This window comes from Molothrus aeneus, chromosome 20, assembly GCF_037042795.1.
Source record: "Molothrus aeneus isolate 106 chromosome 20, BPBGC_Maene_1.0, whole genome shotgun sequence".
Taxonomy (NCBI): domain Eukaryota; kingdom Metazoa; phylum Chordata; class Aves; order Passeriformes; family Icteridae; genus Molothrus; species Molothrus aeneus.
The window spans coordinates 6,451,454-6,471,840 of record NC_089665.1 but is presented as its reverse complement, the minus strand read 5'-3'; the positions used below and the strand labels follow the sequence as shown (position 1 = coordinate 6,471,840).

At 52.0% G+C, this 20,387-nt stretch overlaps 1 protein-coding gene across 1 annotated transcript in view; it reads left to right on the top strand.

Annotated features, from left to right (window-relative positions):
• The first annotated feature begins 2,375 nt into the window (after positions 1–2,375).
• The window catches only part of SLC43A2 (solute carrier family 43 member 2), a 31,468-nt gene continuing 13,456 nt past the window's right edge, over positions 2,376–20,387 (top strand). The window contains exons 1-8 of the mRNA XM_066563299.1: positions 2,376–2,407; positions 3,755–3,956; positions 10,819–11,008; positions 11,969–12,024; positions 12,692–12,768; positions 18,846–18,938; positions 19,576–19,709; positions 20,119–20,321. Coding sequence (XP_066419396.1) covers positions 3,797–3,956; positions 10,819–11,008; positions 11,969–12,024; positions 12,692–12,768; positions 18,846–18,938; positions 19,576–19,709; positions 20,119–20,321 — 913 coding nt within the window. The 5' untranslated portion in view covers positions 2,376–2,407; positions 3,755–3,796. The remainder of the gene's footprint in view (positions 2,408–3,754; positions 3,957–10,818; positions 11,009–11,968; positions 12,025–12,691; positions 12,769–18,845; positions 18,939–19,575; positions 19,710–20,118; positions 20,322–20,387) is intronic.

Here is a 20,387-nt window from a genome sequence, read left to right as displayed (position 1 = left end):
TGGCACCAATCCAGGCTGTCTTGTTTTCTTTGGGCTTTTTGTTTGTTTGTTTGCATTGGCTTAAATCCACTTTCCAGCTGTTGAAACGTTTGATCCCTCTCCCACAGCCAAGGCCGAGGAGTTTCCTATTCCCACCCACCACAGGGATGGAGTGGTGGGGACACGTCCGTCTGTCTGGGGCCCTCTGCTTCCTCTGGGGTGTTTACCTTCCACAAATGCTGTTTTCATCTCCTTTGGACGAGAAAATATCCCCTGTAAAGATTCTAGGGATTTATGGCCACGTCCTCTGAGCCAGGACCTCCCTATTGAGGGAAGGATTTATGGAAGGTCTAGAAATACCTCAGAGGAATGCTCTGAAAAATAATTTAACAGAAAAAAAGAAGGCAGAGTTGTGGTGAAGTCAGATGTGAAGCTGGCTTGTAATGATTTTACTTTATTTCATGAAACTGGGCTGTATCCCCAGCAGTGTGATCAACAGGTTTAGTGAGGGGATTTTCCCCCTTTACTCTGCTCACCTAAGATGCCACCTGGAGTATTGTGTCCGGTGTGAGGATTCCAACATAAAAAGGACAGGATGTGTTGGAGCAAGGCTAGAGGAAGCCACAATGATGATCAGAGGCTGGAGCAGCTCTGCTATAGACAGGCTGAGGGAGCTGGGGGTGTTCAGCCTGGAGAAGAGTACAGGGAAACTTTATAGCACTTCCAGTGCCTAAAGGGGATCCGAGAGAGCTGGAGAGGGACTTTGGACAAGGGATGCAGTGACAGGACAAGGGGGAATGGCTGACAGAGGGCAGGCTTAGATGGGATATTGGGAAGACATTCTTGGCTGTGAGGCCCTGGCACAGGTTGCCCATAGAAGCTGTGGCTGCCTCACCCCTGGAACTGCCCAAGACCAGGTTGGATGGGGCTTGGACCAACCTGATCTGGTGGAAGGTGTCCCTGCCCATGCCAGGGGGTGGGTGGATTGAGACAATATTTTAGCTTCCTTCCAACCCAAACCTTTCTGTGACTCTTTGAATGAGCTGTGTCCTGGGCTGGGGTGTCTCAAGGGCTCATTGTCCCTGCCCAGCTGTGCCGTGAGGGTGGCCAGCCCCGGGTTGCGTTGGATGCCTGTTCCCAAAATACCCTTTTAATGGGGTGGAGCAGCTTCTCAGGTCTCTCTCCTTGAGCAGCACAGGCAGACTTCGCAGGACCGATCCGGTGCCCGTACCCACAGCAATGCCGCGGGTGCCGTTCCGGACACGGCTCCCCGTGCCCGGCGGGGCTGTCCTCCCTCACAGCAGCCGCTCCGGGTGCGGCTCCCGCGGCTGCCGCCCGGGGCCGGCGGAGACCGGCGGAGAGCGGCAGCAAAGCCCGCGGGGCGGTCCCGCTGTCCCCGCGCCGCGCCGGGCGGGGGAGCCGCATCACCTCCCGCCGCCGAGCCCGGGGTTGTCGCTTTTGGCTTTGCCCTGGAAGGCGGCGACCCGACCACCGCTCGGGGGTGTGTGTGCCTCTGTGAGGGTCTGTGGGTGTGTGTGTGGGTTTGTGTGTGTGTGTCTGTGTGTGTGAGGGTCTGTGTGTGTGTGTGAGGATCTGTGTGTGTGTGTGAGGATCTGTGTGTGTGAGGGTCTGTGTCTGTGAGGGTCCGTGTGTGTGAGGGTCTGTGTCTGTGTGTGTGAGGGTCCGTGTGTGTGTGTCTATGTCTGTGTATGTGTGTGTGTGTGTATGTGTGTGAGGGTCTGTGTGTGTGTGTGAGGATCTGTGTGTGTGAGGGTCCGTGTGTGTGAGGGTCCGTGTGTGTGAGGGTCCGTGTGTGTGTGTGTGTGTATGTGTGTGAGGGTCTGTGTGTGTGTGGTTTTGTGTGAGAGGGTCCTGGGGGTACCTGCAGACCGGGAGGGGGTCCCGGGGGATATCGAGGCGTACTACAGGAGTACCGGGGGTTTCCCGGCAAGTACCGGAGGAGAACAATATCAGGGGATACCTGGGTGTGAGAGGTACTTGGGGGATAGCGGGGAGTAGATATCGGAGGTTTCCGGGGGAAGAAATGGGGTGGCTATCGGGAGAAGATATCGGGGAATACCGGTGGGAGAGAGCGGGGGGTACTGTGGGATCCCAGGAGAAGATACCGGGAGGTCCCGGGAGGAGATATCGGGGATCCCGTGGGGGGATATCGGGACTATCCCGGGGGTCCCGGGCTAAGATCCCGGGGTGATCCCGTGGGGATGTGAGGGGGGGGGGGGGGGTCCGGAGGCGGGGGCCTGAGGGGGCGGTGGGGGGGGCGCGAACCGGCACGTGCCCCAGCGGCAGCGGCGCGCGCGGCCATTGGCTGAGGCTGTGGCCAATCAGCGGGCGCGCCTGTTTTGCCTCGGAGGCCGGATAAAAAGCCCGGGTGGGACCGCGGCGGAGCGGAGCGGGCGCGGCACCGGCGGTGAGCGGGGCACGGCACCGGGGATTGCTGGGGGTGTGCATGGGAGAGAGAGAGGGGGGCACTGGGGAGGGTGGGGGGCATTGGGGCATCCGCGCGTAGGAGTGGCAGGCGGCGGAGGGAGAGCGGATGGAGTGGGGAGCGTGGGTGGGGGGCTGGATGGCGAGGAGGGAGGGGATGCTGCGGGGCTCCTTGGGGGTGTGGGATGCTGCGGGGGCGATGTGGGGAGTGGGCTGTGCTGGGGGATACTGGGGGACCGCTGGCAGCGGGGACAGCGGGCTGCGGCTCTTGTCGCAGAGAGGATGATGGCTGGGCTGGGGAGGGGGCTGTGCAGGGATGAGGAAGAGGAGGAGGAGGTGATGGAGGAAATGCGTTGTGGGCTGTGCTGGGGCAGCGAGCCTGCGCTGTGGGTGAGGGGGGGAGCTCTGAACCGGCTTCTATGGCTGGGAGGGGGCCCTGGCCCCCAGGCATCGCTGCTGGGTCAGACCCCCGTCCTGCCAAAGCACCCGGTGCTGGGGTGTCCCCAGTAAGGGCAGCTGCCCTGGCTGGCTGTGTGGCCAGCTGCTTTCCCCACAGTGCTGCCTGAGATGTGCCTGGGCTGGGAAAAGCCTCAGCTTGGCTCAAAAGGGCCACCTGCCTTGTGACACTCGGGGCTCCCCAGGGTCGGGTTGTCCCCTTGGCCAGGTGTGTTCCCCAATTTGCTCGCTCCTGCGGGCTCCAGGGACTGGCACAAGTGGAGCTGGACACAGTTAATGCAGCTCCAGCATCTGGGGCAGCCTGGAGATGCCACTGAGCTGCAGTGTCTCCCAGCTGGTTGGCCTGGCAGGCAGCAAAAAGGGCTCCTTGGTGATATATTGGTGACAAACTGCATTTATAGACCCCTCACACACCTTGCAGAGCAGGTCTGTGCTTTTGCATGGGGCAGAGCAGACCTGGTGGGTCTCTAAAGCCACCACTGGGATATGGGGCTGTGTCCCCCATCCCAGCCTGATGGCAGTGGGGACATCAGGGTCCTGTCCTGGCATTTATTCCCTCAGTGCCTGCCCCGTGCAGGGGCAGCAGGCTCTGGGCTGTTTGCTGCATTTTCATACCTGGTGCTCGGGCAGTGGAACCGAGTCCTTGAGCAGAGCCCTGTGTCACTGAGTGAGCACCCCAGGGGCTCTTCAAGGGCACCTGTGCCTCCCCCATCCCTGCAGGTCCCTTGGCAAGCTGGCACCTGCACAAACCAGTTCTGCACCCGAGTGCCTGCCACCCAGCAGGCAGCTCTGCCTGGCTACTTCGTGAGGAGATCCCTTAACCCACGGGTTTCTTTTCATGCGGTGTGGACTCACTGGCTGTTGCTCCCTGCAGGTTTTGAGGCTCTGAAGGAGGAGGCCACCCCCCCAGGCAGCCATGGCCCCCACGCTGGCCACGGCGCACCGGCGGCGCTGGTGGATGGCGTTCACAGCCATCATCGAGAACCTGCTCTTCTCTGCCGTCCTGCTGGGCTGGGGGTCCCTGCTCATCATGCTGAAGGCAGAAGGGTTTTATTCCTACCTGTGCTACGGCCTAGGTAAGCATTTTTTGGGCTCGTGTAGGGGTAAGGTGCTGCTGAGGTTTGCTGGTGTGGTTCCCTGCTGCGGGGTGGTGTGGAAGTGGTTGGAGGAGGGCTGAGCTCCATGCTGATCCCAGGGGAGAAGGAAAGGGATTTGTGCTCCTTCCTAAAGGCAGTGGCATCCTTGTGATGGTGCAGTGTGCTTGTAGGTGCTGTTGTTTTGTAGGGTGGCTGGGAAAAGGAGCTTTAATGATGGGGTAGAACTTTTCTGGATGGCCTTTTCTACTTGGCCATGAGCTCTTCCTCTGCAAGAGCTCTGGAGGATGGTGATTTTTGGGGAGGCTGTCCTGGGTTTATAAGAGGAACTTTGTCCTTAGCAGTAAGAAAACAAGGAGCATGGGTGGCAATAATATCAGGGCAATCCAGTGTTGCTGTAGAGGAGAATTTGCAGAATTAAATACTGCTGGTCATTCCTCTCCTTCAAGCACCCAGGATGTGCTCAAACCAGGCTGTGTTTCTGTGAGGGCTTGAGATTTACCCTCTGCCCCAGCCAGAAGTGACTGTCCCTGCTGCAGACACAGCCTGGAAAGGGAGAGATAAATCTGTGGTGTGGGAATGGTAATCCTGGGAAAACAGCCTGGAGGTGGACATCTATCTCCAGCCTGGGCAGGGAGAGAATTGTGCACCCCACAGAGTGTTTGGGTGGTCAGTGGGGTTAAAAGGAGCCCGAGGTAAAGGTGGTGTGGGTTTGTGGTGGCTGAGGGTTTGCTGTGCTCAGAGGAGGGGAGGGCAGAGTGAAGAGAGGCAGTTTGGGCTCTGTGATGGAGGCTGAGACTGGATCAGCCCATCGGGACTGGTGGAGAGTAGAGAAAAGAGTTGGAAATCAGTGCACGGAGCCTCGGTTGAGTGATGGCTGAGAACAGTGGGGGAAAACTGAGGTGTGGGGAAACAAAGTCCAGACAAAGGTACCTGCGAATGATGTGATGATTTTGCTCATTCATCAGCTGATGGTTTTGCTCATTCATCAGCTGCTTATCTCCCGTGCTTTGTGTACCAGGGCCTGGGTTGGTGCACCTGGCAAAAATGCACGTGTTTGAGCCTTTTATCAGCTGCGGTTTGGCAGCTCCATCTCCATCCTGTGCTCTGCTCTCAGGGCAGTGCTCCCGAGCGTGTCCCTGTCACTCGTGTCCCCAGGAGCACTCCTGTGTGTGAGGGAGACTCCCAGTGCCTGGAGACCCTGCAGGACTTCAGTTCAAGGCTGCTGTGTTCTCCCCACATCAGGGAGACTTTGTCACAGCCAAGTGATCACATTAAACCCATCAGGTGGAGACTTTCTGCCACCCAGATAAAGCACACAGGAGCTGATAAGCAAATGCTGACTGTCTCTGCGAGCAGGCATTTGCTTGTCTGCTTCCTGAGATGTGCTCTGCTGACAAGAGCTTCACTGGGGGCCCACCTCCTGCTCTTTGCCTTGACAGCTTTCAATTTGTCCCAGATCACTGAGGTTCACCTCAGTTCCTCACTCCTCTTCAGCAACCTCTGGCTTTTTTGGCCCATGCCCACACACCACAGGGAAGATGCAAATGTTTGGACTGCTGTGAAATTGCTGCCCTGGGGGCAACTGCTCCCTCCCTGTGGCCAACCTGTGCCCCGAGGCAAGAAAGCTTAATCCCTGAGAAGAAATTTGTGCAGTCAAATGTTCTCATTGTCCTCAAATATCTGGCCATCACTTCTGAACTCGGTGATGGCTTGTGATGAGCTGTGGGGGCAATAATCTGTGCTGACTCACTTTCCTTTCTCTGGTTTTGTCCTCTCTGTAAGAGTTTTGTGGGGAAGACTCCTGGCTCCAAGCGTGTGGAGGCTCTCAATGACCAGCCCCAAACTGAGTTTTCCCTTTGCTGCCATTAGGGTGACCCAATGGTTGCCTTTTTCAGTGTAACCTATTGAATCCTGCAGCCAACTTGGCTGGAAGGCTGGTGCAAACAAATCATGACTAGTAGCCTTTGGGCACTTGTTGTTCCTAATGCTGCTGTGGGCATGCAAGTATTGCAAAGGGAAAAAAAAAATAGAATTTTCCTAATGAGCCAAAGGTTCTTGGCAGGGCTTTCAGTTTGTCAGCATAAGCTCTTGTACTTTGTGATGCTTTCCAATGAAAGGCAAAACTAGACCTTGTCCCTTCTGCAGGCTCTTCTCTGAAGGTAACAGCAGCTGCCCAGAAAGTGCTGCAGTTCATGAGGGACTCCTTGTCTCCCTGTTGAATCCCTTGCTTGCCCTTGGCTCCTCGTGTTGGATTTTACTCACCCATTGGACAAATGTGGGGTCCAATGGACTCTTAACTCAGTAACATGAGGGTGGAGATGGACACCTGGAGGGGAAAAAATCCGAAATAACAAAATATTTTTAGAGCTGTTGTGCAACAGGGCTGGAGTGGGGGGTTGTACCCGCTAGGCCACCTCCTGAGGTATGCTTGAAATTCGCTGACAAGGAGCCTGCTAGTAGCACTTTGTTCCCATTTTAATTTTACTACACTACTACTTGGCCTTTAACCAACTGAAGCAGCATCTTTTATTCGTGCAAGTGCTGACTCCACAGTCTTTATCACCGTTCTGGGCCTTATCAGCTCTGAGGGAATTTGATCAGTCCAGGGCCTTGCCTTGCTATGATGTTCCTGGGATTGGGAAGCTGAACGCTTAGGTCTGAAACATGCTTGAAGAAAGAGAAATGTCCTGAACTTGATAATCTGCTCACAAAGAGCAGAGATAAGGGGCACAGAGGGCTTTCCTCTAAGACAGGGCTGCAGAGTACCAAAGGGATGATAAGCTAATTCACTTACAGTGAGTTAACGAGCCCTGACGTGGTCAAAGGGGGAAGGTGCTGCCTTACAGCTCTTTTCCCATATTTATCTGAGCTCTGGGTGGGGAACTTGCAGTCTCAAGGTCCCTCACAATCTGGGCAGATATGACAGCTAGGATTTGTGGAAGGGCTGCACGTGTGAGGCTGTAAACAGGAAAAGAGTGAAGGTGGTAAATAGTCAGTTTGTACAGGAAACACACTGTGCTGATCAGCAGCTGTCGTGGGAAGGTGCTGGCTGAGAGCAGCTGCAAAATGAAACCACAGCTGGGGAGAGAAGGGGAGGTTAACTGGGACTGTGCCTTGGTCATATGAAGCTTTCAGGCACCCAGAGAGGGGGTCCTGCAAGTCCAAGTGGAAGGGCAGGGAAACCCGAATAAATTGCTTTTGCAGTGGTACAAAGCAAGAACATCTCCTCCCAGTTCCCAGAAGTATGACACCATCCTAAAAAGAGAAAACATGTTCTTATGTGGGCAGACTGCAGAATCAGTTGTTTGCACATGTCTTTCAGTGTGCTATTTTTTTAAACCAATACTCCCTGTTCTTTGCCCTTGATTTCTGTCTTTTTTTTTTCTCCCTCCATTTTTTTTCTTCTATTAAAAAAAAAGAGGAGAAAGATGAGAGTGTGCAGGCTGTGACAGAGCTATTGTCAGGGTGGCTGGGGGTGTCTTGCCTGTTTGACTCAGTCTGCTCCATGAAATAAGATGAAAGGAAAGCTGCTCTCTGCCATCTGAGATGGCAGTCACTGCTGGAAAAGCCAGACTCGTTCCTCTGGTAATGTGGGGTGTGTGTGTGTGCCTGGGATTTGAAGAGGTCAGTGAAGAGCAGTTAATGATTGACCTGCTGCTTGGAGAAAGGATGGCTTTGAATGTTCCAGCCTGAACAAATCCCAGCGATGATCTTGACATAAATGATTACCCAGGCAGCCTTCTCCTTACCTAAGCTGTCATTCTTTAAATAGTAACTTGAACTACTAATTGGGCAGTAGAAATCCTGCTGCTTGTGTGGGGAGTGCTGTAAAAATAGGCAGCAATGTTCTTGTAATTGCTGGTAAAGACTTGTAGCTTCTGCTGGCTTGTCAGTGAGGCAGCAGTGAGTGAGCACAGCCCCCGTGCTGCTGCCTTGCCCGGGTGTGACACCTCGAGTGCTTCATGCAGTCGGACTTGGCAAGAGGATTTGGGGAGGGCACCACCTTGGGCACAGAGCCAGTCCTTGCCCAGAGCAGTTTTCCAGATGGAGCCAGGCACACAGGAGATTCTCCTGGGAGTGTGGCACGCACCGATCTGGAACGGGACCTGAGCTGTGATTGAGGGGAAGCTGCAGTTTGCTGTAGCCAGGTGCATGAGGTAGGTGAGTAGTTAGGCAGGTTCTCTGCCCATTAAGCCCCTCCTAGCTGCATGTCCTGTGCTGCCACTCGCTGTCCTGTGCCAACGAGCTGCTGGCACCCAAATCCCTGCTCGTGGATGAGCCTGCTCTTGGCTGGACCTTGTGCCTGCAGCACACACCTGCAGCCCTTCCAAAATGTTCTATTTATGGAGGTGGCTCAAAGGATCAGGGGATGTCAGGGTGCCAAGGGCTGCTGGAATCATTTCCATTACGCCTCAGTGGATCTTCTCTTGTTGCTCAGGGGCTGCTTCTATTTTCACAAACAATTTGTATTTCCACATAGCGCTGTTGCCTGGCCCCTCCTCGGAGCTGGCACCCAGCAGCTGTAAACAAGGTGGTTGGTACAGGCAGGGAGTGAAGTTTGGTGTCCCATTCCCAGCTTTCCAGTGTGCAGAGAGGGGCAAATTCCTTTGCTGTTTCTGAGCTGTGTCCTCACCTCATGCACACTCATCATGGTGCGTGCTGTGTGAGCTCCTTGGGGACACACAGCAGTGACCACATCCAAACATGAACAGGAATTTGTATTCTCCAACCTTCAAGGCTGAGTATTCCTGCTTGGAGATCTCTGTGTGGGGAGGGTTACTGAGGCTTTAACACGTGCAGAAGTTATAAGGTCACTGCACTGTTCATGTTCCTCCACCCTCCTTCCACTCATCAGCTGAGCTATCTCTGGAGAGTGCTGACACAGGGAAACTGCCACTACTTTGTCAATTCCCCCCCTCCTCCTTGTTTTCCCGAGTTTCACCTCTCACCCACATCTGTTTCCTATGAATTTATCTTTGTGGAGAGCCCAAAAGCCTTGATGCTGTGGGTGAAAACTGCAGACAGGCTCCCAAAGTCTGTCCAGGACTGATTTCTAAGGATGTGACTCGGGTCAGTGCCTCAGTGCACTGCCCTCCGTGCAGAGGAGATGCTGCTGGTGGCACATGTGACATTTTGGGGATATTTGTTGCTTACTCTGGCTATCCATGACTAACAGCACAAGAGAAGGGGCAGATTAAGTTATCAGTCAGGAGCACATGGCAGTGGAAAGGAACACAGGCAGTTTGAAGCAATCTTAGCAAAGATGCTGATGGGAGCAATGTAAATGGGGAGAAATGCCCCAGCCTTCCCTGGAGTGCTGGGAGGGGACAGAGGCAGCTCCAAGTCCTCACATATCAGTGCCTGAATTCCTGCTGATACCTGAAGGCAGGAAGGTGGAGCAAGGCTTGTTTGCAGTGGACACAAAGCTGGGAGGGTGGTTTAGGGCAGCTGGGAGAGCCAGGGTGAGACCAGTAACTGTGGAGGATCTGGGGTTTGAGTAGAAGGGAGGGAGGGGCAAGGTGGGGCTGTGCCACCTCCAGAGCTAACACAGAGCAGCCATGGGGATCTCCCCCACCAGCCACAGCAAGCAGGGAATGGGAAGCCACTGGCACATGAGGGATTCCTGCTCATTAACTAAACCAGCCTGGGCTCGCTGGGAATCTCCAGCCTCACTTCGTGCTGGTGGTTCTGTCGGTGACTTCCCTCTGTTCCTCCTTTAGTACTGAACTTTGTCAGATCAATTATTAAATAAGAAGGAGAGTGTTTTATATCACTGGCTTGCAGCAGCAGCATGAGAGCAAGTGCTTTGTCATAGCAGCAAAGGTTCCAGATAAGTGTTGGGAGGAGGAGAGCTGGAGAGCACTGGAGCTGTGAGTTAATGGCAGTCTGAAGGCACACAGCTCACTCGAGGAGTTGTAAGCAGCCTTGGGATAGGCATGTAACAGGAGAAGAGCTGACATGAGGCAGTAAAAGGGAACTTCTTTCCTTTCTTGTTTTTTTTTTTTTTTTTTTTTGAACTGTCCTGTTTCTGTCTTGGTTACACAACGTGGGCTCTGTTCAGCGTGGGAGTTTGCATGCAGAGTTCCTCTTGTAAGGGCAAGAACAGAAGAACAGAAAGCTGGGGATATAATTGATCTGTGTGACCTAAACCCATTTTGAAAGAATAGAAAATGCTAATTACAGGGTAGGACTTAAAGATGCATCGATGCTCTAAAAAAACAGAGAAGGCAGGTGAGCTGCCAGCCCCCCTGGGAACAGGGTAGTTAAATCCAGGAAGGATTTTTCAGAGCCAGGACAGTCAAAGCAGGGTGGCTGCTGCAGAGCCATTCTTCATCCTGATGCCTGCAGTGAGGGTAGGAAGCTTTTCATTTGAGCAGGCTGCTGCTCAGTGCCAGGCCTTGTCAGCCTGGTGTCTGGAACCAAAATAACTGATTTGGCTGTAGCTGTCGTTAGTTTTGTTAGGGAAAAGATCTCTGAGAACATGACAGCTGTAGATTAGGAGGACCTTATTTTTGTATCCCTTTGGGTTTAGCAGGGTTTAGTGTCCTGTAATTGCCAGGCCATTTGCTGTATAGTTGTTTTAATAAATTAATGAATCTCCATCCCTGGGTTTTTACCCTGCTGCTACATGGGATATCTGTCTCATGGCTGCTTTTTCCTGTTCAAAGCAGAGCTCATCAGGTTTCCCTCACCCTTCTGCTGCTCTGCTTCTCCATTTCTCACTGATTAGAATAAAAACTGCACTGTGGAGGGCATATGCCCAGCAGGGCTTTTCCCTTCCCTCCTCCCTGCAGCATTTTAAATCTCATCCTAACACACTGTCCTCTCTCACCCCGTGTAGAGACCACCACCAACATCTCTGAGCTCGACAACAGCACAGCTTCAGAGCACAAATGGCCTTCCTGCAACGCCCAGGATGAAATGCTGAACTTGGCCTTCACCATTGGCTCCTTCCTGCTCAGTGCCATCACCCTGCCCCTGGGAATTGTCATGGACAAGTACGGCCCCCGCAAGCTGCGGCTGCTGGGCAGGTGGGTGTGCAGGGCCTGGGGGGGCCGAGGGCTCAGCTCCCACCCTGGCTGGGTGCTGTGGGCTCCCTGCAGCCTTGGGAAGTGTCTGAGGGATGGGGCTGGGATGTGCACAGGACAGCAGAGCAGCTCTGGGGTGATTTCAGCCAGCACAGTGGATTGCTCCATAAGGGAAGGGCCTGGGACTCGGTGTCCACACTTCAGCTCTGCAGTGCTGCTCTGTGATCCCTGTCCAGATGGAGCCTGGAGGAAGAGCAGAGTCATTTGTGAGTCAGGGAGGGTAGCTTTCTCCTTGGGCTGGGACCTATGTCCTGAGAGGCACAAAACCAAGATGTTACATCATTGTTTGCAGGCTGGGGAGTTAACTCAGGGATAAACATGTCCTGTTGCCTTTCCCAGGGCCCTTCTCTTCCATGTGGTGTGTTGCTTTCTGCCTCAAACAGCGAGGTTGTCAACTGCTTCTGTCATGGCACAGAGGGATTAGTGACTTCTGGGATCACTGGACCCCAGCACTGTTTTAACTGTCACAATTTTAATGTGGTGAACTTGGTTAGAAACCAAACTGGCCTGTGGGCAGAGTGGGAAAAACAGGGCAAGTCTCTGAGTCAGACCCTACCAGAGAGGAGTTGAGTGCTGGGGCTCAGGACAAAAGCTGCTGCCTTTGGTCACCTTGAGGTGAGGGCTGGAAAAACTGTGCTGGAAAACCAGTGGGAATTTGGGTCCAGCCAGAGCTGTGTCAGTGCTGGGAGGAAACGTTCCTGCCCCAGCCCTTGTGCAAGGCTTGCCTGTAATACTTGTTTGCCAGTAAGATGTGGGTATTTCCCTGGATTTTTCTTTCCAAATTGCCAGCTTCCCTCCCTCTTACAGAAAGTGCCCTGCAAGATGCTGAGGAGGTGGAAGCAGCTGTAATTGACTGTGGGTAGGGCTGTTTGTGAGAAACTGATGGCTCTGGTTCCCTTGCAGTGCCTGCTTTGCCGTGTCCTGTGTGCTGATTGCGTACGGTGCCAGTAACCCAGACTGTAAGTTGGCATCTTTCTGCTGAGCTGGGAGCATTGCAGGGCTCTGGTTTGGGGTTTTTGGGGAAGCAAAGTTCAAACTGTCACCCCCCAGTGCTGTACTGGGGTCACAAGCCAAGCAATCAGCCAGGCTGAAGGAGCTAAGTGGCTCTGGGGAGGGCTGGTGTTTCACAACAAGTGGAGAGTGCAGCAAGGGCCAAACGTCTGAGATACCCAGGTCTCTTGATTTTGTGTTTGGGCAGGGCCAGGTCCTGTAAAGGAGCAATTCCAACTCAGTTCCTGGCTTTTTCAGGGTTGGGAAATAGGTAATAGCACCCAAAGTGTAATTGGCTTTTTTAGCAGAGGTAGATGGAGCTGGCTGCTCAAGAGCAGATGGTGAATGACCCTTTGGATTGTTTGTTCAAGCCAATCTTCCTTTTGAGACCCACCAGACAAGCTGCATCAGCAAGTCTGTGCTTTAGAGAAAAGGAACCCTTCCATCCCCTCTGAGCTGCCTTGGAGGAGAGCCCTGTCCCTGCTGGTCTGTGTGGCTGGGGAGATGGCTGGTGACATGTCCTGAGGGTGTGGATCCACAGAGGTTCCCACATGTCAGGACCAAAGCCTTTAGGGCTCTGTCTCCTTTCCCTCTGCACCCCAGTGGGAGCTGAGGGCAGGTTTTTTATTGTTGCAGCTCTTTCTGTGCTGATATTCATTGCCCTGGCTCTGAATGGCTTTGGTGGGATGTGCATGACCTTCACATCACTCACGGTAAGTGAAGAGTTACTACCTGACTGCTCTGTCCCTCACTGTGGCTGTGAGCTGGGCTGGCAGGCAGCAGCAGAGTGGATCTTCTGCCTGTGGCTTGAATAGCACGTGTTTGTGTTTGGTACAAAGGGTCAGTCACCCTTGGGAGCGAGTCCTTGGTTGTTATTCTAAAGCTTGTTTTCCCCAATCGGTTTTTTGTTGGTTTTGTTTTTTTTTTTTTCACCTGCCCTTTGTATCTCAGGTGAAGGTGGGGAGAAAAAAGGAAGTGTTTTTGTCTAGGGCTCATAATGTGCCTGTACATGCAGTGCTCAGCTGCTTGGCACAGGCTGGAGGTGTGTTTGCACTGGATTTAGCATTGACATAGTGCAGGAAGAATCAGCAGGGCACAAACCCTTGCAGCTGGGTATGACCAGCTTTCTGCAAGCACAGCGTGCATCTTGCCCCCATGGTTCTTCTTGACCACAAAAGGTTTTGCTTTTCAGAAGGGTGGGAGTCCCTCACAGGCTTCCTTAGAAATGCTGTGCTGTTGGGTGTGCACAGCCCACTTGGATATGTTCAGGATTGTATGGAAAGCTTTGGTCAACAACTGTCAGCTGGATCTCTATGTTTTGGGGTTCTTTCTGCCTGGAGGCAGAAGCAGTATCATTCTCCAAATAACTGCTTTATTTTCTGCCTCATTACCCTGATTGTTGTTAGTGTGGCTCAAGCAGGGCTGGGTGGAAAGTCGCCCAGAAAACAAGCCTGGGAAGCACTGATATTTTTTTTTAAATTTTTTTTTCCCCTGAGCTGTAGTTAAAAACTCTCAGATTTCGACTGCACTACCTTGAACTTGCTGCTAAAGTAAAACTTCCTGTTAAAGTTACCTCTAATTTAACAGGGCTTAGACACTGGCTGAGGTCCTGAGACATAAATTTGGCAGAGGCTGGCTTTAGAGAGCACTCTGTGTACTGTGGTTTTGCTGCTCCTGTTGCTTTCATGTATTCAAATTCTCAGACCTCTGTGCAGATGTTCCTCTCTCCTTCATATGTGGTGCTCTTCACTGGGAGCCTTGGCAGTGACCCCAAGGAACTGTGGGCCAATTGTCATCCTGCTTCAAATAAAAGCAAGGCATAGAGGAGCACATCAGTAGTGCTGTGGGAGAGGAGAGGATTCCCATCCTGCTGCTGCCAGCATTGATTATTGTCTCTCTAGGTGATTATTAAGGGGTCACAGATTATTTTAGACCCACTGGTGATGATAGGAGTGAGGGCAGGATAGGGCAGGAGTAGATTGGGTGTGCTGTGGCTTTTAGCAGCAGAAGTGAGCAAAGCCACTTGTTAGTGCCCTCATTAGTGAGCCAGTTCTGCAGTGCCAAGGAAGAGCAGCAGCAGGAAAAAGGTCAGCTCTTCCAAGAGGAGATCCAAGCCTTGGGGAGCTCTGAAGGAGTCAGTGATGCTGTGAGGCCACACAGATGCCTCAGGTGGAGCCCATCCCCTCAGCGTGTTCTGCAAAGAGCTGGGGTGGCTTCAGGCCTGACTTCTCCAATCCACAGGCAGGTGTAGCTGCTTGTGCAGCTGCTCAGAGGCATTTTGGTACCTGAGGCGTGTGAATGTCATTAAAAATAGCCTCAAGTGGGAGGGAAACACTCCTTTACCTGCACCACAGCAGAGCTGTGCTACTGCCTGTTAGAACCAGCTGGATGTTGGCTGTTGGCAGCTCACAGCTTTACCACTCTGCCTGCAAGCTGCACTTGCTGTGTCAAGAACCATCTTCTTCTGTCACAGGGTGATGCCTTGTGGATTCCTTCCAGCTGTGGCCCCTGGGGACAGGCGAGGGAGGGACACAGGGACAAGCTCATGGGCTGTGCCCTGAACACGCTGTGCTGTGCTCCGCCCTGTGCCCGGCAGGGGACGGGCTGAACGCTGAAAGGGGACACTCAAGAGACCTTTGTAAGGACGTTCATTACCAAGGAGATGATGAGCCCTGCTCCTCCCGGTGCCAGGGGAGCTGGGGCTGGCTGCCACAGGCGCTGGCTGCATGCACAAGTCACAGCAAGGTGACTCCCTGCTCCTGCCAGCTGCAGGTGACCTGAGCTGCTCCAGGAAATGGGTCAGACCCACTGGTGCCATGGTCCTCAGCCACCCCAGGCAGGTTTTGGTTGCTGCTTCCTGGCAGGGTGTCCCTGAATCCCAGCCTGTGGGGTGTCAGGTGTTGACACCTCCCAGGACACAGTGTGATCTGGTGGCAGGGACCCTCAGGCAGGGATAAACAGGATCTCTGAGGATTAGAGCCTGGGACAGTGCTCCACAAAGCTTTGCCTCTTGAGTTTTGCCTCTTTTCCAGCAACAAGTCCCCAGGGTATCATGAAAGCACATGGCAAGCTGTGGAGCCAAAACAAGCTGCTGCTCCTGGGTGCCTGGGCTGTGGCTTGGGGAGGAGGGGGCAGCCAGCAAAGGCTTCCCAGTTCTGGGAACAAGGTCAGCCTGTGCCTGTTGTTAAAATGCAGAGGGGAGATTTCTGCCTCGTGACTTGGTCTTGGCCAATGTCAGTGAAGATTGGAAATGGAAACAGATCTGTGCTGGTGGCTCTGACAGCAACACAGGAATCTGGCTCTGCTTCTGCTCCGAAGCTATTTCATGCAAAGAAATAAACATGTGTGATAAATTACCACAAAGAGCCTTTTATAGATTGTTCTCTGTCCTGTTTTCCTTTCAAAGAATTACAGCTGCTTTGCTCTGATTTTCTGCTGCAAAGAGCCCCCTTTAATCGGGGGGGGGACATTTCTGTGTAGGGAATCTTTTTTGCTTGGAAATATTAGGAAAACTTAGGGCTCTGTGAGCTTTTGTTTGTTGGAGAATGGGAACAGGAGTTTCCATATGCTTTGGGCAAAGGGGGCAGTTTGAGGCTTTCCTGCAGAACATATTTTTAGTGTCTGTCTAACTTCCAAACACACCCCCAATAGGGAAAACAAAGTTTAATTGAACACAAATACCATTTTTCAGTAGTCTAGTTCTCAATGCCTTGATTTTTTTTTCCCTGTTCTTTCAAACAATCCTTGCAAGGGGAGGGAAACGGGCTTTGGTAGCAATGCTGTGCTGTTTTCTGTATATGGAATGTCTCCAGGGAAAAGCTGGAAAACAATATAAATTATTATAAACTCACTGTAGGGCAGATGAGGAAAAAAAAAATCTGCAAGAGGAAATGATTTATCAGTTTAGGATTACAGACCTGCAGTAAAGGACTCCAGTAAAAAACAGTTACGTGTGGCAACATTCACGGAGTGTCTTTGTGACAGGGCATAAAGTTAATATTGCATTGAGTGTCAGTGACCTTTAAACAAGAGGCTTAAGAGTTTCTGTCGTCATAGGTCTTGCAGAATTGGAGCTGTCATACCAGAATGGGCAGAAGTTGCTGGAGGAGTCACTTCTGGCCTGCGGGGATGAGATCAGAATGAGGATTAGATCCTTTTTGGTGGCAGAAAAACAGAGCTCACTTGCTCCATGGCTGGTGTTTTTTATTGCTTTTTTTTTTTTTTCCTCCTCTCCGTGGTTCATTTTTTCCAATGCTTGCTAGTATAAAGACAGCATGAAAAATGACTTGGTAAATATTGCATGTTGTTTTTGTAGCTGGTCTTTAGGTGAGACCTGCACAGGCACTGCCAGTGCTGGCTCAGTCTGAGAGGTTTTCTGCTCTTGAACTCTTCAAGACTTTTCCCCCTCTGCCCCTCCAGGTAGTCCCACATTTCTGTCCCTTCCAAGTGCTCAGTGTTGGCAGTTTCTGCTTTGATTGGGCTGGATAAGACATTAAATCTCTTCTGTCCAATTTTTTTAATCTAGCTGCTTGCTGGGTGCCAAATTGGATTTGAGGAAATCTTTAGCCTTTCTAGGACTTCTGTCCCAATCAAGGCAGAAGCAGCCTCGGGTTCTCCTGTTTGTGGCTTCCTGTTCTGTGTCTCCAGTAGCCCTCAGAGCAGGAGGATCCACCTGGAAGTTCCTTTCCTGCTGTATGAAAAAAGCTTTTTGTGGACTCTGGATCTCTGGGGAAAACCAGCCCTTGCCAAGAAGCAGCTGTGTTTGTGCAGCTCTTGCCCTGCCCTGAGCTCCCCAGCAGGAGCAGCAGTTTTGTTGTCATTTCTGGACATTATTTTAAGTTTGGGGTGTTTGGGATGAAACAAATGCCCATCCTGGTGACAGCAACCAGCCCGTTTTACAACCCTCAGCTATTGCACTCGGCAGATGCTGCTTGCTGGGAGTGTGTAAATCGAGGGCAGTGCTTCCAAGAGGAGATTTTTCAGTGCCTGGTAACAGACCTTTGGATCCTTGAGCTGTTTCCTGTCTGCAGCTCCCGGGAGCAGCCTGCTGGCAGCTCTCCCGCATGCGGGGCGATGGGTGTGGGGATGCTCTGCAGAGCAGCACAGCTCTTCTGCCTCCTCCTCCTCCTCCTCCAGGGTTCACGGGCATCATCAGGCTCAGCACATCACTGCTGCTGCCCAGCCTGGGGTTATGTGAGGACCTGCAGGCTGCAGTGCATAGGAAGCTCTGCAGTGAGGCAGAGGGATGATAAACAGCCAGATGGGTCCCGGAGTGCTCCTGCTCAGGAATATTTCTGCCTTGTAAACACGCCGTGACACAAGCCAGATTTGCTTGCCTTATATGCTGCTCCTGGGAAAGATGGGTTTGTTTTTCAGCTGTGCAAGGGGAGTGTGATGGCAGCACTTGCTTGCTCAGGTTGATGTTCTCTGGATCTCTTTGTTCAGCAGCCTCTTTGCACAGAAGAAGGGCTGCTCGTGCTTTCAGTCCTAGAAGGCATCTGCAGTGTCCTGCTTTGAGGTCCTCTGAGGCTGACGTGGTAGTGATGCTCAAGCGAATTTGGGGAGTAAGTGACCCAAAAAAAAGGAGGTGGGAGGGAAATCTGCCAGGCTGCAGCAGAATCTCTGCCCATTGACCAGCTTCAGGAGGTGCCAGCCCAGCTCTCCATAGCCTTACAACTTCAGTGTTTCTCCCTTTACTTTCCAGTTTCCAGGACAGCATTAGTGAGTGATGTAAACTTGTTCACTTCTGGTTGCTTAGGAAAACAGGGGATTCTTCCTTTCCCAGCAGAGTAGGAAGGTCTCCTGCTGTTTCTGCCTTTGGATCTTGAGTGGAAGCAGGGCTGGTGAGCCATCCTGGGAGTGATTTTGCTGTTCAGGTGGCAGAAGTGGTTGCTGTGAGCTGCTGCTGCCTGTCCTTACTGAGAGCTTTGCTTTCCCAACAGCTCCTTGCAGAACCAGCCTGGTCTGCTCTCAGCAGTGCCAGCACACCTGATGGGAGCCCAGGCAGTGAAGGGGGTGGATGGCAGGAGTAGCAATGTTGTGTTGCCTGCTGCAGAGCTCAGTAGCTGTGCTGAGTGATAAATCCTTGGGTATCTGGTGTTTGTGACTCCTTCCCTGCACCTCACTCTGGGATAGTGTGCTGAGGCATCTGAGCCATCCCAGTGATGCAGAAATGATCAGCAGAGAGAGTCTGCTGCCACAGAAGGAGCCTTGGAGATGGCTAGAAATGGAAATGCAAACAGCAGCACTGTTTGTGCTTGTCTCTGTTCCTTCTTGTTATAACAGGAACTTTCTGGTCTGCTGCAAAGGATTTGGGTGCTGACCCAAGGTGCATAAACAAAGCTGGCTGGCAGTTCAAGGTGTTGCAGGGTGTGTTAAAGATTGCAGCCTGTGTCTAACAATCCTTGGCTAAAAAGAAGGTGATAAACAGAATTTGGGCACATGTTTGTGGGAGAGGAAAAGTGGTGGCTAAAGGTTTGGGGGTAAGGAACTTTTAAAGAAAGCACAAGAGCTGGAGCAAATGCTCCTGTGCTAAAAGTGAATGATGCAAAATATGCTGTCAGTCTGGAAAGAAGCAGCGTCAGTAAGCACATAAATCTTGGGCTGTAGACATTCCCTGTCTCTGGAGACACCAGTGAAACCTGCAGAGTAATATCTTGAAGAGCTAAGTCATGCCTAAGTAAAACTAGCTGCTTCACATTCTGGTATCCAGGAGAATTAATCCTAAATGCCAATATCTCCATGAGGGAGCCTCATTCCTGCTCCAGCTGATGTTCCTCTCTCTCCCCAGCTGCCCAACATGTTTGGGGACCTTCGTTCCACGTTCATTGCTCTGATGATTGGCTCCTATGCTTCCTCTGCTGTGACTTTCCCAGGAATCAAGGTGAGGCTGTGGGATCAAGGCTTGTGACTGGTGGTGTTGTGCTGGTGTCTTGCCCTGTTTAGCAATAAAGTGGAAAGAAAGAGGGGCTATTTGCTAAAGCTTTTTTAAGGGATGTGCATTTGCAAGATTCAGTTCCTGTCTGTATTAGAGACTTCCCAAGTGACTGCCTCAAGAGTGAAGCAGATAAAAAACTTTAGAAGTGCTAAGTAGAAGTGAAAAACTAAAGGTTTTTTTAGAAAAGATTGCTTTGTTAATCTCTAAGTTGTGTGTCTATATATATTTGTAATACACAAATGTGTATTTTATCTGTGTGATGGTCACCAGTGGTTGGCTTTGAACACAATTCATGGCTGGCAGATGGCACTGAAGGGACACGAGATGGTCACCTGGGCTGCCTGGATAGATCACCTGGTTCTGAACCAGGGGTGTTTCACTGCAGTCTCAGGTGTGCAGGGAAATTCCTGCTGGTTTTCCAAGAAAGTCCTTGTCACAAAACTGGTTTTTGTTACCACTTGAGTTTAACCCATTTTAAGTGTATCATGATGTTCTTTCCCTGTTCCTCTCAGACCTCATTCCAAGAATATTGAAGCATCTTTGTGCTCCTGTAGCCAAACCCATATTCCCTTGTGATTCCCAGGTTATCTATGACTTTGGGGTCTCCTTCATCCTTATCCTGCTTGTCTGGGCAAGCTGTGCAGGACTCGTTTTCCTCAACTGCTTCTTCAACTGGCCCCTGGAGCCTTTCCCAGGACCAGAAGACATGGACTACTCGTAAGTCTCCAGGGCTAATCCCATTCCCAATCCTCTAGGAAAAGCTGGCACAAAGAATATAGAGGAGTAGACAGGGAAGCCCTTGCATGTTGTTTATTGCTGCCACCTCTTAGGCTGAGGATTTCTGCCTGCCACTAGCATGTGATTACCTGTGCAGAGCAGAACTTTCCAAACTGTGGGAATTACGAAGGGAAAATGATCTGTTCCTGGTCATAAGTATTTTTATATTGATTTATGCCAAGTTGGCCCAGGGAAAGTATCTCAGTGTGCTCTGGATCAAAACCATTTGTGGGTCTGTAATGGAAACCAGTGCCTTAAATCCACAAATAGCCTTTCTGACTCCTGCAACGTTGCTGCCTCTGACTCCTCACCCTGTGTTGCAGCTCTCACGCTCTTTGCAACCCAACAGGGTGAAAATAAAGTTCAGCTGGCTGGGATTCGACCACAAAATCACTGGGAAGCAGTTCTACAAGCAAGTGACGACCGTGGGGCGCCGCCTCAGCGTGGGGAGCTCCATGAAGGGCCCCAAGGAGCCAGCAGCTCTGCAGGAGAACAACAAGCTCTGTCTGTCTACAGTGGACCTGGAAGTGAAGTGCCAGCCTGACAGTGCAGGTGTGGTTCTGGGGTGCCCCAGGGTGCTGGCACGGGCCTGTTGGCCTCCCTGCTCTGCTCCAGACT